Source organism: Sminthopsis crassicaudata, chromosome 1 (assembly GCF_048593235.1).
Source record: "Sminthopsis crassicaudata isolate SCR6 chromosome 1, ASM4859323v1, whole genome shotgun sequence".
Taxonomy (NCBI): domain Eukaryota; kingdom Metazoa; phylum Chordata; class Mammalia; order Dasyuromorphia; family Dasyuridae; genus Sminthopsis; species Sminthopsis crassicaudata.
The window spans coordinates 73,039,327-73,057,703 of record NC_133617.1 but is presented as its reverse complement, the minus strand read 5'-3'; the positions used below and the strand labels follow the sequence as shown (position 1 = coordinate 73,057,703).

General features: G+C 37.0%; 2 protein-coding genes across 2 annotated transcripts in view; both read right to left on the bottom strand.

The window, feature by feature from the left end:
• Positions 1 to 1,204, bottom strand: part of LOC141538913 (DNA (cytosine-5)-methyltransferase 1-like) — a 41,920-nt gene extending 40,716 nt beyond the window's left edge. The window contains exon 1 of the mRNA XM_074260893.1: positions 981 to 1,204. The gene's annotated coding sequence lies outside the window, so the exon portion shown is untranslated. The remainder of the gene's footprint in view (positions 1 to 980) is intronic.
• A 14,368-nt stretch (positions 1,205 to 15,572) lies between these two features.
• LOC141538895 (DNA (cytosine-5)-methyltransferase 1-like) overlaps positions 15,573 to 18,377 on the bottom strand; it is a 42,482-nt gene continuing 39,677 nt past the window's right edge. Inside the window, exons 31-34 of the mRNA XM_074260835.1 lie at positions 17,392 to 17,555; positions 16,899 to 17,015; positions 16,432 to 16,522; positions 15,573 to 15,954 (exon numbers count right to left, since the gene is read on the bottom strand). Of these exons, the coding sequence (XP_074116936.1) occupies positions 15,917 to 15,954; positions 16,432 to 16,522; positions 16,899 to 17,015; positions 17,392 to 17,555 (410 nt within the window). The 3' untranslated portion in view covers positions 15,573 to 15,916. The remainder of the gene's footprint in view (positions 15,955 to 16,431; positions 16,523 to 16,898; positions 17,016 to 17,391; positions 17,556 to 18,377) is intronic.

Below are 18,377 nucleotides of genomic sequence, written 5' to 3'. Positions count from 1 at the left end.
AAGGCCAAAGAAAAATTCCACTGAAGAGGTCAAAGGAGTCTTTAAATGCACTGGATACTCCAGTGATACAAAGTACTGGTTATGGATAAGCTTGGGGGGGTGTCTCCCCACAAAAGTTAAAATTCTAGCGTTGCTATGCTTGCTATATTTAGAAAAGTCGATACAAATCTTGGGTCCCTGGATTCTTTACACAAAAGAAAATGGGGATGAGACCAATTTGGAATCTAGGGTCTTAGTAACCTAAATCAAGGTATACAACGAACAGCATTCTACAAGCTGAGGAGATGTAGGATTATGGCACTGGGCTCCCACCAGACTAAAACCTACCACAGATTTGGTCAAAACTATTCAAAAAGCCAGATGAACCATTAGCTATAAGCTTAAATTGTAACTGTACCAGTTCTGAAACCATAGACATAGGCAAAGAATAGACAAGAAAAATGGTCATTTGATGTGCTCGGCTCTTTTCCTGACAATGCAGTTGTCCAAGGATGTGGAACAAGTTATTGACAAAGTACATACACTCCAACTCTAGGCTTAGCCAGTGGACTGACCTAGATAAAAAAAAAAAAAAAAAAAAAAAAAAAAAAAAAAAAAAAAAAAAAAAACAAATGAACAAAAAACCTAGTTCTGAAAGGAGTTGAGCTAGATTGCAAGGCAACCACAGTTTAAGAGAGAAAACTGGAAATTGCCAAGGGTTTTATAAGACAGGAGCAGTAGTCAAAGATTTTCATGTTCACACATAAGAGAAACAACAGCAGGGTTAACAAGCCGAGTTTTCAGTGCTCCACGACAATAGATATCAGCAATACCATCTTCATTAAGAAGGTTCTAGAGATAGCATGTTTTTTAAAAAAGAGATGAAGAAGTTCGAATAGAAAAAGCTAAAGAGCCATAGATTAGAGGAACAAATTGGTACTCCAGATTTCTTGGACACAGAACATAGACACAGAAAAGGTCATAATTAAGCCATTACTTACTGCTCTATAAACTCTAATTCCTTGATAGGTTTCTAATAAAATGAATGTTAAAATACCCAACTGGCATCCAGCCAAGACTGAATGATAACTTGAACCTATATCCAAGTGATGCTGCCAAAAGACAATACTCTTGAACCAAACCAACTTCCTTTGGCTTCCACCACCGAAAGAAAAACCCAATAAAACTCAAAACCCAACAGATTAACGACTAGTAACAGTCCTAATGGCACCTCTCCCTGGCTGGGATTTTAAACTCTTACTGACACCTACACAGAAGACAAGGGCACTTCCAATTGGCTACTGACCTTCCAGTAGGAGTAAAATGTTATACACCTGCATCTTCCTCCCAGATGAAAACACTTTTGTTCTAGCCACTATAAGAATCAACACAGGTACCTTCTTTTCCTTTCCCTTCAGAAAGAGATGCAGCAAGATTAAGTCTCAGGAACTAAACTACTAATGCATATTTAGCTCCTTGAGGGACTATGTTCCCTAGGATGTTTTTCTGTGAATCCCTTGAAAGTAGTAGGGTTTTTTTTTGTTTGCTTATCTTATTTTATTTTTATTCTCATGTTCCTAGCACTTGGTGTAGTGCCTAGCGCATATTAGCTGTTTAAAAAATGTTTGTTGACTTGACGGCATTACCATCTTGGTGTCCAGTCCCTGGGAGACTGTGGCCCTTCTTTCAATAGGGCAAGCATTTATACTATGGGTGATGTACTATGCTAAGTATTAGAGATCCAAAATGGCAATTAAAAAAACTAGAGTGGCCTGCTCTTAAGTAGCTAATGTTATAGGAATAGACCATAACAAAGAAATATATTTGACACAGTCAGCGAAAGTAACGCATTTAGAGCCTCGGTCCTCAAAAAAAGCTCATTTTCTCATAGAACTTCACCTAGAGTGAAGGAAGATTCTGATGTGACTTAAATTCCACAAGTACCACACTTATTAAATAAGTGCATGTGCCAAAAATTGTGGTAGGTGCTGGAGAGAGATGGGGGAAGGAGGAGGGAAAAACAGAAACCCAAAGTTCCTGCTATGAAGGAGCTTGCCTTCTGCTGGAAAGCAGGGGAGGTCCACAGATAAATTGAGATGAGGAAGGAATAGATAGCAAGCATGGAGGACAGCCTGGGCAAAGAAACAAAAGATGGAATGCTGGACTTGGAAAAAACAGATGGTTTAATTGGCTGGAATATGGAGTTAAGTGAAGAGGAATAACAATCAAATTTAGTATACAGAGGCATACTGGGGAGGGTTTTGTTTGGGTTTACATATTAAATGAAAGAATTGGTCTTCTATGTTAGAGGCAATAGAGAGCCATTGATGCTTCTAGAACTGAAAAGGTCTGCCCCTACATCTCCACTCTCTACACTTTCATATTGAGGATGGGACCAGCCACACTTCATTCATCCTCTGGACTTTACCACCAGGCTCAGTAGGAGTGCCTTCCCCCTCCTCCTTTGTCTCCCTTTAAACGTGTTATCTTTCCTGATTAAAATGTACTCTCTCCAGGGGAAGGACCAACTTTCCTTTTGCTAAGATTTGGATCCCGTTATATCTTAGAGTTTATGGCTGGATTTCTTTAATCACCCTGGCTCTTTTTGGCCAACAGTAGGTCCCAGGCCAAGCCCAGATAGTCATTGTTTGGGCTCTGATTGACTCAGAGTGAACGTGAATAGCAATTCTTTCTGCTTTGACCAGAAACCCTGAGAGTAGCCATTCTTAACCTCAATTTTTATCTGCTCTTAATCACTGAATGGGTGTTGCTTCAGTCAAAATGAGACCTGTTAAAGACATTAGTTTAAAAAAGCCAAAATCTCCCACTGCATCCAGGGCCATTTCCAGTCATCCTGGTCTATGTAGCTTGCCCCGGAACCCAGATGGCTTTGGAGGAGAAAGTGAGGTGTCTTTGCATAGCCCTCCCTCACTTAAATCCAATTAACTTGCACATCGTGGCATCATTTCCCCAAGATCTTGGTCCTCTTTGAGAGTGAAAGACAAAATATAATTTGGATCCCCAAAGGTTTATCACAGAGCCTGGAACATAGTAAATGGTTGATAAATGCTAGTTGACTGTGTAGTACTGAAGGGATTTAGATCACCTGTTTGGGGCTGATAAATTTGCTAGGTGCAGCTGATGAAGTGATTAGCTTATTTCCTAGATTAGGGTCCTAAATGCTCTAATTTCCTTCCCCTTTGTCTCTCTCCTCTACGTGCACCAATCCTTTCAGAATGTTAGCAATCAAAGAATATTATCGAAAATGTGCATTATAAGTTTGATTTATTAATTATTTAATTGTGAGCGTTCCCTCCTAGCTTTAGTGACATCAGGACTTTTTAAAATCATCTTATTTTTAATTGGTCTTTTATTTTTGCTACTTTCATTCCATTTCCAAATATATCTTTCTCTCTCCCCTACCCAATGGCACCCAACTCTTGTAAAATAAATTTTTAAGAAGAAAAAAAATTTTAGCAAAGCAACACACTTAAGCTGTCTGACAGCTTGTACAGTATTTCAAAACTATAGTCCCCACCTCTGCAAAGATGCAAAATTCAGCCATTCTCTTGAACCTAGCTCTGCTATAATTACATATTTGGGGAGTGATATTCTTTTCATTTACGCTATTAGAAATCATTTTCCATATTGTTTTTCTAGTTCTACTGACTTTATTCTTTATCATTTCATTTAAATCTTTTTCCTATTTCTGTGTGAACACACAAACAATTCAGCTAGAACATAGTATGAGGAGCAATAAAAAAGAAATAAAGTAGACTGGAATCAGATTGGGAAGGGGCTTTGTTATTTGAATTTATTATTTTTTTAATCACATATTTCAATCAGAAAAAATCTACATTCTCTTCCTCCCATTCCAATATACCCTTCCAAATTAAGGATGAAAGAAAAATAAATCACCACTGATGGGATACAACCTTAATGGGAAATGTAGTTGTGTAAGATTTTGGTCTCCTTTTGAACCCTCAACATTATGATTGTTTAATCATTGTAAGAAATAACATTTTACCAAGAGCTCCACTGCTTCACTAATGAATGCATTAAAGATTTATTTTACATTCTTGCAAGAATGCGTGCCTAAATTGGTAGACACACCTTTGAAACCATAAAGGAAGTATTTCATTTCCTATCCGGAAGCAGAAGTTCCTCCCCAGATGACCCCAATAATTGGATGCTAACAGATGTTACACAATCTGAATCTCCAGCCCCATTACATAGATAGGAGCTTACATTCTTAAGGGGGAAGGTAAAGGTGGAGGGCTAGAGGCAAAGAACTAAGGATTATTTTCAAATTTCAGACTACCACCCCTGATTACAAAAGCCAGTCCCTGTCCCCAAGGAGCTTACATTCTTATGGAGGCAAAGTTTATAGGGCTCATGTGCAAATCTAAAAACCTCCACCCCAGATTATTCTTTTATGTCCTTATGGGTTTCAATTTTCTAATTTAAGTTTCATTTCTTCAATTTAATTTTCATAGTTTCATAGAAACTAAGCATTTCTTACATGTTTACCTTTTTATGTCTCTCAACTCCTATGTTTAAATTTCAAAGTTTCTACATGGTTCTGGTCTTTTCATCAGGAATGTTTGGAAGTTTTCTATTTGCTTAGAGGTTCATTTTCCCCTATATCATTATTATACTGAGTTTTTCTGAAAGAGTTAGTAATTCTTGACTGTAAACACATGTTCTGGAATACTGTATTCTAAATTTGGTTCCTTATCAAAATGCCTGCTAAATCTAGTGTGATTTTGACTGTGGTTCCTACTTTTAATTCTTTTCTTCCTGGCTACTTGCAATGTTTTTTTTCCTTTAACCTAAAAACTTTTAATTTTGGCTATAAAGTTCCTGGAAGTTTCATTTTGGGATGTGACCAGTAGATTATTTCTTTTTCCACTTTCCCCTCAAATTCTAAGAGATCTGAGCAGGTTTTGTTGTTGTTGTCTGTCCTTTCTTTCTTTCTTTCCTTCTTTTCCTTCTTTCTTTTCTTTCTTTCTTTCTTTTTTCTTGGCATATGATGTCTAGATTTTTTTTAGTCATAAAGTTTTGGTAATCCAATATTTCTTAAATTATTTCCTCAATCTGTTTTTCAGGTCTGTTGCTTTTATGATGAAACATCTTACATTTTCTTCTATTTAATTCAGTTTTTAAATTTTGTTTTATTATCTCTTGTTAGATCATGGAGTATTAACTTCCATTTGATCCACTGTAATTTTCAGAAATTTTGTTGTTTGGGAAGGTTTGGTTTTTTTTCCCCCCAATAGTATTTTATTTTTTCCAAATATATGCAAAAATAGTTTTCAACATTCACCTTTGCAAAACACCTTTGTGTTCCAAATTTTTCTCCCTTCCTCCTTCATCAATTCCCTCCCCAAGACTACAAGCAATTCGATATAAGTTAAACATGTGCAATTCTTTTAAACATATTTCTATATTTGTAATGATGTACAAGAAAACCCAAATCAAAAGGGGAAAAAAAAAGAGAGGGAAAAAAAAAAAAAACAAGCAAACAACAAAAAGGTGAAAGTACTATGCTTTGATCCATATTCAGTTTCCATAGTTTTCTTTCTAGATGTGGATGGCACTTTCCATTTGGGCAAAGTTTTGTATCTCTTGTGCCAAGTTGTTCATTTCTTTTCCAAACCTTTCTTTCTTCACTCTCGTTTCTTTTCCTTTTATTTTGTCTTGCATTCTCATTTATGAAAACATTTAAAAACTTAAAAAAAAAACCCAAAAACAAAAACCTCTTGCTTACACTCTTACTAGTTGAATTTGACCCCAAGCAATGTTTTTCTTCAAGGCTGTACTTATAGATGTTTTGGATTGTTTTCCACTTCTTTTTGATGGTGGGATTCTTTTCTCTTGTTTATACAATCTAATAACTTACTTCTTGAGTTCAGATTTGATGCTTCTGGAAGGTAGATCTGGGATGGTCCTCTTGCTGCTTTCTTGGAGGGATTGAGTGGTGTGTAATTCTAGGATTTCAAGGACAATTTAGACTTTCTTTCACTGCTCCCATAACGGATTGATGTAGGGGAAAGTCTGATTGCTGCTTGTTCTGCAAGCTTTTGATCCAGGCTTTTGCTAGACTCAACCACTAGAATCTAGCTGGGAAACTCCACTAGTTCAGAATGACAGAACTGCAGGCTCTGTTGGTCTGAGATTTCTGGAATGATTATTCCAGGGCTAGGAGCTGGTGCCCCATTCTGCTCCTGAGGGCTGAGCTGCTCAGCTCCTGCTGGCTTCTGAGCTTGTTCCCTAGGACTCTCTGCTCCATATCTCTAGTGGGCCACCATTGGGCACACTTTTCCTCCTCTCTTCACCCTGGTACTGTAACCAAGAATTGAATAGTGGACAACAAATCTGTCACCCCTCGCTCAGTGTCCTGGTGTGAGTTTGTGACCTTTGCATCTCTCCCTGGAAGTATCTCCTTCATCCTGGTCCCCAGTGTCCACAAACCTGTCTCCCTTTGCAGACCTGAGCTGGAAAAAAATGTCTGATTGACACTTTTTCTTGGATTTCCCCTTTAGGGTTTTGTGCATTTTCTTTTTTCTTTTCTTTTTTTCCTGAGACTGGGGTTAAGTGACTTGCCCAGGGTCACACAGCTAGGAAGTGTTAAGTCTGAGACCACATTTGAACTCGGGTCCTCCTGAATTCAAGGCTGGTGCTCTATCCACTGCGCCACCTAGCTGCCCCTTGTGCATTTTCTAGATCTGTTTGGGGGAGTTTGGATATGGGAATGAGGGCCTGCGTACCACTTCCTGCTAGTCCAACATCCTGGCTCTACTTCTGTTGCTTGAATTTAAATGTTCTGGGCTTGTGGTGGGTTTTGGAGATAATTTGGGTTAAATGATTTGCCCAAGGTTACAGAACTAGTAAGTGTCTGAAGCCACATTTTAATTCAGATCCTCTTGTGTGGGATAGCAACCCTTACCCAATTAAAATCAGAGACACTTATGGTAAAAAGCGAAAAAAAAGGATATATTATAATCTAGCAAGAAAGGGAAACTCCTAACAGACAAGTGCAAACTGCAAAACACAAGATTATATAGATCCCAACCAGAAACCTTAACCAAAATGTCGACCCCAGAACACTTTACTGTATTAGGTATTTTACCAATAAAAAGGGGGTCTGGAAGGGAAAACCCAAGGGAAATGTTTAAGATAATTGAACTTTTATCAGTTTTTAGCTATAGCTCATCTTGTTATTGCAAAGTCTCAAGTCACAATTAGGGCATAGGTCAAGGCCATATTCTTATGAGAGGTCTTCACTCAGTTTATCCCATTCACTTCTGACTCTAGGACTGGTGCTATATGCACTGAGCCACCTAGCTGTCCCTGAATTTAAATGATAAATTGAGAACTTAAAAAATCCATTCTCCTACTGATGCACATCTACTTTATGTTCGTTCTTTGCTACCACACACACAAAAAAGTGCTGCTTGACTATTTTGGTGTGGTTGTGTATTTTCTGTCTTTATTTTCTCTGGGGTTATATGACCAGCAATGGATCTCAGGGTCGTAGTTAATGGACAGTTTGATTCATTCTATGTTGCTTTCTGAAATGGTTGGAATTCCACTGAACACTCTATCCATCCAAGTTTATTTCCAAATTTGTTTGAATTGAATGTGAAATAGGAGAAAATGGAATATGAATTCCTAAAAGGAGACCCCATGTGTAGAGTGAAGGAGCTTTCAATGGCAAAGATGTCAATATTGATTGGGACTTCTCAGAAGCATTTATAAAATTCCTTGATATTGAACTTGCTTTTGGGTAGTCATGCTCTCTGGTAACAGACCCTGAAGATACAAAAGAAAACAATTCCAATGAGAATGAATGAAGAGACTGATATAGGGAATTCACCAAGATAATTTTTTGTTTTTGTTTTTTTATTTTTTAGTATGCTTAAAAGATGGAATCAAGAGAAGATAAGAGAGGATACATGTGAGATTGTGGAAAGTGTTGTACAAAATGGTATCAACTTTTTTTTTTAAATAATAGCTTTTTATTTTCAAAATATATGCAAAGATAGTTTTCAACATTTACCATTATAAAACCCACCTTGTTCCAAATTTGAAAAAAAAACTTTTTTAAAGAGGTCTTTTTTGTTGTTGTTTAGCTACATTGAGAGAAAAAGGAAAGGAGCAAAGGAGATCTGAGACTTCTGCTTAGGATAGATAAAATAACTGACCATTGAGAGAAGGTAGAATTGCTCAAGCCTTACTTTGCTTCTCATTTCTCTACCTGAGAGAGAGATCTTTGGACTGAAAAGATAAGAATAAAAAGAGCCAATAGGAAATTGACACCCAAGATCAGTTAGGAGATAGCACAGCATTACCTAGTTGACCTTAATTAAATCAAGTGACCTGGCCCAGATGAACTACATCTTGGCAGATGGGACTCCTGGACTACTGCCAGTGAAATTTGAAAGATCATGGAAAATAGAAGTGCAGATGTCCCAATTTTTTAAAAATGGGGGGAACAGGAGGAAGAACAGTCTGGAAACTAGACTGGTGAACTTGATGTCAATTCCTGGGAAAATTCTAGCCCAAAATAGGAAAGGTAAAAAAAAACCAGCAGATGTTGTTATGAACATCAGAACTGACTGGAAGCACTCCCTTCTTATTTCCCCTTTCCTTCAGGAAAAGGAGATGGATAATCCTGGACCACATCTATCTCCACCAGGGGCAGGTTCAATGCTATCACCCTCTCCTCTGATTTCTCCCCTTACTTCCAATAAAGTGCAGAGAGACTTTTTGCCTCAGGGAGCATTACAGTACCATACTAGCTCTGCCTCCATTGGGGTTAGAGACTTAGTGAGCCACACTCTGCTGATAATAATAGGCTCATTTATGCCTCAAAGTAAAAATGGAAATTATTTTTAGAGATGGATGTAGATGAAGAGGGAACTCCTCAAAACTTTAAATTTCTAAAAAAGAAATGGCCCAAATACACACATTTTGGTGCAGAACTCACCAAATGCTCTTGGGAGGAATTTGTTATATTGACGAAGTTAAAATAACAGCTCTTTCCACTCTCAGGTAACACCTAGCAGCCAAAGTAAAAAGGCTATTTTCCAGTCAGTTACATGTTGTGGAACAAACAATCATAATACTTTCCCATTTGGATTCTCCATCCAAAACCAAATATTGCAGGGGAAATCACATTTCTAGGCTGATTACATGCTTTATGCAAAGAAAAATAGAATCTGAATAAAAGAATAACTTAAATTCTAGCAAGAGAACAAATCATCAATGGATGCTTGATTAAAAAAAAAAAAAGAAGAAGTGGAGGGAAAAGAGGTAAGTTGGAGAAAAAGAAATAGGGAGAAGAAAGAAATCCAAAGAGACAGAGAGGGACAGACAGAAGAAGGAGAAGAATGAGAAAAAGGAAAGAGAAAAGAAAGAGAAAGTTGATTTTTTTTTCTCAGATGTTCAGTTCATCTCCCTTTTTCAGATATTTCTTCACGATCATGACTTTAAGGCGAAAAAAAAAAAAGGTAAATTTTTGTTATGGCATATTCTTATCCTTTTTTTCATAATTTAATATTTTATTTCCCCCCAATTACACATAAGAATTAAAATTTTTTTTTCTTCAAATTTTGAGTCCCAAATTCTTTTCCTCCTTCCCTCCTTCCCTCATTAAGAAGGTAAGTAATTTGCTATAGGTTATATATGTGTACTTACGCAAAACATATTTCCAAGTTAAGTTATGCTGTGAAAGAAAACACACCAAAAAACCCAAGAAAAATAAAGCAAATAAAAAGTATGCTTTAATCTGTGCTTAGATTCTATCAGTTCTTTCCCTGGAGATGAATAGGCATTTTTCTTTGTAAGTCCTTCAGAATTATTTTAGATCATTTATTACTGAGAATAGCTAAATTATTTCCAGTATGTCATCATACAATATTGCTTTCTTGTGTACAATGTTTTTCTGGTTTTGCTCATTTCATTTTGCATTGGGTTACTGAGTCTGTATCCCAAGGAAATCATAAAGGAGGGAAAAGGGGACCCACACAGGCAAAAAAAATATTTGTAGCAGCCCTTTTTGTGGTAGCAAAGAATTGGAAAAGAGTGGACATCCATCAATTGGGGAATGGCTAAACAAGCTGTGGTATATGAAGAAAATGGAATATTATTGTTCTATAAAAAATGAACAAGTTGATTTTAGAAAGGCCTGGAAAGATTTACATGAACTGATGCTGAACAAAACAAATAGAACCAGGAATATATTGTACACAATAATAGCAAAAGTGTGTGATAATCATCTATAACAGACTTGGTTTTTCTCAGTGGTTCAGTGATCCAAAACAATTCTAATAGAATTTGGACAGAAAAATGCCATCTGCATTCAGAAAAAGAGCTATGGAAACTGAATGTAAATCATGCTATGTTCACCTCTTTTTTTCTGTTTTGTTTTTAATCTCTCCTATTTTTTTCCCTTTTGCTCTAATTTTTTTCTCCTAACATGACTCACAAAGCAATGTATATTAAAAATAAATTTCAAAAATAGTCTATATTCAGTTCTGGTCTTTTCATCAGGAATGCTTGAAATTCCTCTATTTCACTGAATATTAACTTTTCCATCAAAGAATTATACTCAGTTTAGCTGGGTGGTGATTCTTGATTATAATCCTAGCTCTTTTGCCCTATAGAATGTCATATTCCAAGCCCTCCAGTCCTTTAATGTAAAATCTGCTAAATCTTATTATCCTTACTATGGTTTTACAATAATTGAATTGTTTCTTTCTGGATATTTGTAACTTTTTCTCCTGGACCTGAGAGCTCTGAAATTTGATTTTATTTTCTTGGGAGTTTTCATTTTGGGATTTCTTTCAAAAGGTGTTTATTTTTTTACATTTCTATTTTACACATTGCTTATAGAATACCAGGGCAGTTTTCTCTGATAATTTCTTGGAAAATGATGTCTAGGCTATTTTTTTAAAAATTAATTTATTTTATTAAAGCTTTTTTATTTTCAAAACATATTCATGGATAATTTTCTACATTCACCCTTGCAAAATCTTGTGTTCCAAATTTTTCCCCTCTATTCCCTCCAACGTATCCCCTAGATGGCAAATAATTCAATATATGTTAAACATATGCAATTCTTCTATATATATTACCACAATTATTTTGCTGCACAAAAAAATGTCAGATCAAAAAGGGAAAAAATGAGAAAGAAAACAAAATGCAAGCAAACAACAAAAAAGTGAAAATACTATGTTGTGCTCCACACTCAGTTCCTTTGATCATTTGGAGAATGGGTTGAATTCTTATAAATTTGAGTCAATTCTTTATATATAAGTTACCTTCACTGAAATTTCGTGACTCTTACCATATGAACTATTCTGTTTTTCAAGGTGACATTTTCTTAAATTTTATTAAGTTTTTTCATTTTTTGTTTTAATATTACTCTTATTTTTCTTCCCAATTTTCCTCCTACCTCGCTTGACTTAAAAATCCTTTTGAGTCATGGCCTGAAACCAATTCATATTTTTCTTTGAGCTTTGGATGTAGGCGTTTTGACTATGCTTTCTTCTGAGTTTGTGCTCTGATCTCCTGACATTATAGCAACTTTCTTTGGCAAGATCGTTTTCTGCTGTTTGAGCATTTTCCAGCCTGGGCATGGGCAATGCAAGAAATCCTGCTCCTAGCCAGCAAAGGAAGTCCTGTAACTTTCTTGTGAGCAAATCTCTGATCCCCTTTTATCTCCCCTGATGGCATTGTCCACTACTCTGCTGGATCTTCAGTGCTCCCATTCTAGCCTACTTCAAGCTTTCCTAAGGAGTGATTCTGCATAATCCAGAGCTAAATCTCATGATACTCCTCTCAATTTTCAAACTAGGAAAAAGTGCAAATGGTATATATTCCAAGATTTTCAGCAAGGGTCTTGGCCATTCTTCATCCACAAATGAGCAACCAGAAAAGAATGCAAAGATTAATTACAAAGAGTTAGCATGATTTCATGAGGGACAGGCTGTATCAACTAAGCCCATTTCCCTCTTTGTAGAGCTCCTGAACTCATTGATCTGGGTAATGCCTCAGAAAGCCTATTTGGACTTTAATAAATTATCCAACATAGCATCTTGTGCTACTCTTATGGATAAAACATTTAAGATGTAAAATAATCATAATGCCAGACAGATTTAGAACTGGTTGTATTCAAAGAGTAGTTAGTTAATAGTTCAGTGTATCATCTGATACCCAAACAAGGTAGGGTGAAAACAGAGAAAGAAAATTTTAGACTAATGTTCCTAATGAATATTGATGCAGAAATCTTAAATAAAATATTAGCAAAGAAATCATCTTCAGGATAATACACTGTGACCAAGTAGGATTTATACAGGAATAAATCTCAGGAATGCAGGGCTGGTTCAACAGTAGGAAATCTATTAGCATAATTGACCATATCAATAACCAAATTAACAAAAACTAAATGATTATCTCAATAGATGCAGAAAAAGCATTTAATAAAATCCAACATCCATTCCTATTAAAAATACTAGAGAGTATAGGAATAAATGGACTTTTCCTTAAAATAATAGTTCAATGTCACCTTGGCAGGTCTGTAGTAGGATCCATGTTGGGCTGTGTTAACACTTTTATCAATGGCTTGGATAGGCATAGATCAGGCCTTCTTTAATTTTTTCCACTTAGGAACCCTTTTCACCTGAGAAATTTTTATGCATTGCTGGGCAGATATATAAAATAGGTATACAAATAAAACATCACTGATAATAAATCATAATTTTTCAACTCCCACATTGTTATGTGACTCCAAATGGGTCACAACCCAGAATTTAATGACTTAAATAGCATACTCACAAATTTACAGATGATTCAAAGCTGTGAGGAAGAGCCAAATTATTCAAATGACAATCAGGATTCAAAAAAAAAAAAAAAAAACTTTGACAGATTTGAATATTTGACAAAATCTAATATAATTAAACGCAATGGAAAAAAATGTAGTCTTATATTTGATTTCAAAAAAAGCAACTTCACAAGTAGAGGATTGGGGAATCAGGGTTAAGGATTTCAATGAGTCAGCATTGTGAGGTAGCAGCCAAAAAAACTCATCATCTGGGGTTACATTGAGATACACAGCTTCTAAGAACAAGGGTATGGGATAGTATCCCTATTCTGCCATAGGGAATACCATGTACCATCATTATTAAGGATTTTGATAAGCTAGGGAGTATAATTCAGAAAAAGCAACCAGGAAGATATAAAGATTTTGAGTTCATGTTATATAATAATTGATTGGAAAAACCTGGAGAGGACTTGGAGGACATGCAAGAACTATATTCAAGTGTTGGAAGGATTGTCATGTAGTAGAGGGATAAGGTTCGTTTTGAATGATACTAGAAAGCAGAACCGTGAATAATGGACAGAAGGAGGAAACTTAAATTTACGTCAGGAAAAATGTGCTAAGAAATTGAGAGCTATCAATAAGTGGAATTGGGAGGTGATGAATTCCCAGTCATTTAACTATTATCATTCTTATTGTCATTATAGCACAGCAATATTGGTATATCTATCTAGTACATACCTGGTACAAAGTAGGCATTTAACAAATGTTTCTTAGATTGAATATTCTCTTTCAGCAGGAATTGCTTTTCAGTAGTACTAAAGTCAATTCCATAGTTAGGTGCCTTGCTGGAGGCATCCAGCTGGATTTAGGTATTAACAAATGAAAATGATAATCATATTAGCATGTTCTGCAAAACACATTATCATAAACATCTGTGTACCTGTATTTTCTTTTTCCCCAGAGTAGACAAGTGTCTGTCAATCAATCAATATTTATTAGGCACCTACTATGTGACAGATGGGGCAACTAGGTAATGAAGTGAATAAAGTACCCACAGCCTGAAATCAGATTCATCTTTTTGAGTTCACATCTGCCTCAGACACTTCCTAGCAATCTGACTCTGGACAAGTCATGAAGCCCTGATTTCCTCAGTTTCCTCTTCTGTAAAATGAGAAGGAAATGGCAAATCACTCCAGTATCTTTGCCAAGAAAACCCCAGGGGCGACTAGGTGGCGCAGTGGATAGAGCACCAGCCTTGAATTCAGGAGGAGCCAAGAAAACCCCAAATGGGGTCACAAAGAGTTAAACATAACTGGAAAAAAAAAAAAATTCAATAAAAATGTGCCAGGCACTGTGTGCTAAGTGCTATGGGTGAAGAAATTCTATCTGTACAGATGTACCAATATTCTGCCATCTAGTATTTTGGAACACTTTCTAAGCTGGAGCAGCTAAGTGACTTGCTTAAAGTCAGAATGTATGGATCACAGGCAGAATTTGGACCCAGCTTTTTGTCTGAGGCAAGCTTTATTAATCAAAATGCCCCCCTATCTATTTCTAGGATATCGAATATTTGATATTTTAGAGGGATAACTATAAAATTCAAGACCTTGGGAAGCTTAGGGAGAGCAGAAACTTGCAATAAAATTAGGAGATATTGGGACAGATGATAAAAACTAAAAATCACAGGCAGGTGCAGTACATGGAGTGAGGCGGCCTGATCTTGAGACAAACCATCGTAGTCTCCTTTTAGCTGCCAGATATTCTCCAAATTAGGCATTTGGTCTCTAGCTGCCTCCTGTGCTCTATGCCTAAAATGGATTCCCTCCTTACTTAAACCTCTTAGAATTCTTAGCTGCCATAAAGGTTGGGTTCAGGTGCTGTCTATCTATGAAAGCTTTCCTGATCTCTCTAGGTTCATTCTCCTTCCTCTGAGGATCCAGCACTTTTGGGGAAAGGATGTACTTACAAGGCTGTCCCTCTGCCCACAAACCGCCCTCTCCTCTGAGAAAGTGCCTTCAGGGAGGGACTTTTAGTCCTTGGCACCTGACAATTAGCACAGTGGCTTACAAATAACAGGCCCTGACTCACATTTTACTAACCCTGATATTAGACACATCCCCGAACTTTTCAGTCATCCTCCCTTGTAAGGAAAAATGTTCTATAAATTCTAAAGCATAATCACCACCTCCCTCCCCCACCATCAGAGGTCTTTAAGCCAAAGCTAGATGACAGGAGCCCTTAGTTTATCACTATGCAATTATGAATCTGAATACTAGAAACTGAGTGTTTCAATCTGAACTATCATTAGATTCTCTTTTTGGTATGTTATTTTATAAAATGGGAAATCAAAGCCAAGTTGATTCCAAAATAAAATAACTTTTTAAAAAAGCAGACTAAGGAGATGAGTTGTCAGGAGGGGGCAAATTCACTCACTGAAGTTATCTGAACTTGTCAAGGACAGTGTTGAGGGGAATCACTCATCAGTCAAGGCTAGTCTGTGATTGGCAAAGCGGTGACTCCAAATGACTTGCCTCAAATACTGATAATAAGGAATAGACAAAACTAGAGGCAGGGTCAGGTGAAGGAAACCAAGGTGTTAAGGGTACAAACGATAGTAGAAAACAAGGCCAGGAAGACACTCCCACACTAAATTTCTTGATTGTCATTTGAGCAGCTAGGGGGGAAAACCATTTTCCTCTGAGTAACAAAGGCAGATCAAATGAACAGACCCAGAAATAACTTACAACACAGGAAACAGGAATGATACAGGATAATTTATAGGAGAGATTTATTTGAAGAAATATTACAACATATAAAAACTACATAAAGTATTAATTTCCACTTGTATAAAGTGGTAGATTATTTAATACAATGCATAATAAAAACAGATTTAAAAATCCAGAATGCACAAAGGGCACCGCACAGTTTGATCACTAAATGATTATTAGTTGATAATCCGAACATCACAAAACAGCTCAATGTCAGCCAAGGAGACAAACACTGTTCACGAGGACAGCTGAACAAAAACAGATTTCAGCATGTTCAAAAAAACAATTCAGTGCATGTTGGAGATCCTGGTGCCAGAAAGGATGGTGGGAGATGCAAAGGCTAATCCGTGGACTCTAAATTTTCTTTTTTGATTTTTTCTGAAGAAAAAGAGGTTGAAGATATATTTGAATTGGAAGGGACAGCAGAGTATTATGACTGTCAAATGTGACAGTTTAAATTTCTGAGATTAAATAACAATTTTAGTAAATATCTGAAAATCTTAACACATAGCAACAAGATAATGGTTGTGCAAGTACACACACACACACACACACACACACACACACACACACACACACACACACACACACACACACACACACTCTCTCTCTCTCTCTCTCTCTAGAAGACAAAATAATTCTCCTTCACATAGTAACTGCTTTCTAAGCCACAGCAGTGAGGGGCTAGAATCCTCCACCTTTGCTTGGTCTCTGACACCCAGAAGAGTTGTGATTTCCTATGACTTTAGTCTAAGCTAAGACTTACTGAGCAATGAGCAGAGGAAAAGGGGACGGCTGAGCTATCACACAACAGGTACCACCCATCTCACACAGCAGAAAGTTGTAGACACTTACCTGTGGCTTTCTCTTTCAGTTTGGCCAACACAGAGTTTTTGATCTCCAGGCCTATGGCTTTAGCAAGAGGTGGAGGCACTGCATTACCCACCTGCATGGGGAAGGGGAAACAGAATTTGATGCAATCTGATCCCATGCCTGGAAAGACCCCTAGGAGCATCTTAGCTTTCAGCACACTACAGGGGACAGCAGCAAATCTGACCAGGTATCAGAGCTAATCAGGATTCCGTTCTACCCCAAGGTAGAGTTCTCACATTTCCCAGTCAGTTTTTGAGTGAGACTTGTTCTTAAGAGGCCCCAAGGCTACCTCAAGCCTTTGGGTAAAAGAGCCAAATGCAGTTTATATCAGGTATTCACTTGGCAAGAAGACATTTCCTTTTGTTCTACTGTCAACTACACTAAGCAATGAAAGAATTCCTAACGAAGTACCTTCAGACAGCCTCTAAAGAAGGGAGGTTAACACTGACCTGTCTGTGTTTATCTAGGATGTTGCCAAATAATCTGTAGGTATCTGGGAATCCTTGGGACCGAGCACACTCCCGCACGCTCACTACTCGGTGCTGTTCTGGATGAAGTACTCGACCCTGTGGATACAAGAATCCAAAGCTATCAGTTAAGTTTCATTAGAAAGAATGAACATGCACTAGCCTTAAAGGACAATAGAGAAAAGTAAGACTGCTGACAACTCTCCTTCTGGGAACACAATGGTCAACACCAGGATCACTACTTAACTGCAACGAAGCTTTTGGAAAGAACATCCCAAGATAGGGATCTCCACTGAGACATGGACTATCAAAAAAAGTATAAAGAGAGAAGTGGCAACGAAAACTATGCTCTGGACTGAATGGCTACCCAAGAACGACACTTAAGGTCGTTTGTGGAGCAGCTACCAATAGTTTTAGGTTCCACAAGGAAGGAAAAATAACTGAATTCCACTTCCTCCCCCTGAAGTGTCCTTACCTGCTTGCCCATGGGTTCAGGATTAGTAACTGTAGTGCTGAAGAAGCCATCCCATTCCAACCTTCCATAGAGCCCAGCCCAGTGGTTGTGCCTATTGCCAGTGTGGGGCAGACACCATGGAATCAAGGTGTTGAATTGTCTATCTGCAGGATCACATGGTTTACCTGGATGGAAGAAAAACCAAGCTGAAATTCAGTGGTAAATAGATATTTTGTATTTAATTTGATGGATCATTACAATGAAAGGAAACACTGGGTTTAAGTAGCATCTTTCACCAAAGATCCCAATTAGCTTCAAGTGAATATGTAATCTAAATGTACAAGGAGACAAAAGGAGAGTTAAAGAACATACTTTTCACATCTATATGTTTTTTTTTAAATAAATCTTTTGAGTGTTTTTTGTTTGTTTTAACAAGAATTACATTTTCTAAAGTAACCCTCCCCACCTCTCCTAAGGTAGAGAATTCTTAAGCAAAAATGGACAGATGTAGTCACAAAATATAAAAAACTGCAAAGTCTTTGAACTCCACTCCTCCCCCCCCCAAAAAAAAGCTAGAAGAGAAATTATTTGAATAGAAAAAGACCTGTGCATATAATATTTTAATATTTCTAATAAAAAGCTAACTATCCAAGATATATATATATATGGAATATACTGAAGAAAAGTTACTAAGCTACTCATGCCTTTTGATACAGTGATCCCCCTGTAGCACATATATCCAGAGAAGGTTAATGAATAGAAAGAAAAGGTCAGAGGATCTAAGATCATAAACTTAAACATAAACTTAACATAAGCTTGAAGTTATCTTGTCCAAGATCCTCACTTTACAGATGAGGAAACTGAGACACTGAGAAGTGAAGCAGCTTGCTCAGGGTCATGGAGCTACTAAGTGTCTAAGCCAGGCTTAGCACAAAGCATTCACAGCAGCATAGCAATAAAAACAGGAAAAAAAATGAGTGTCCACAAATTGGGTAAGATGTGTCATA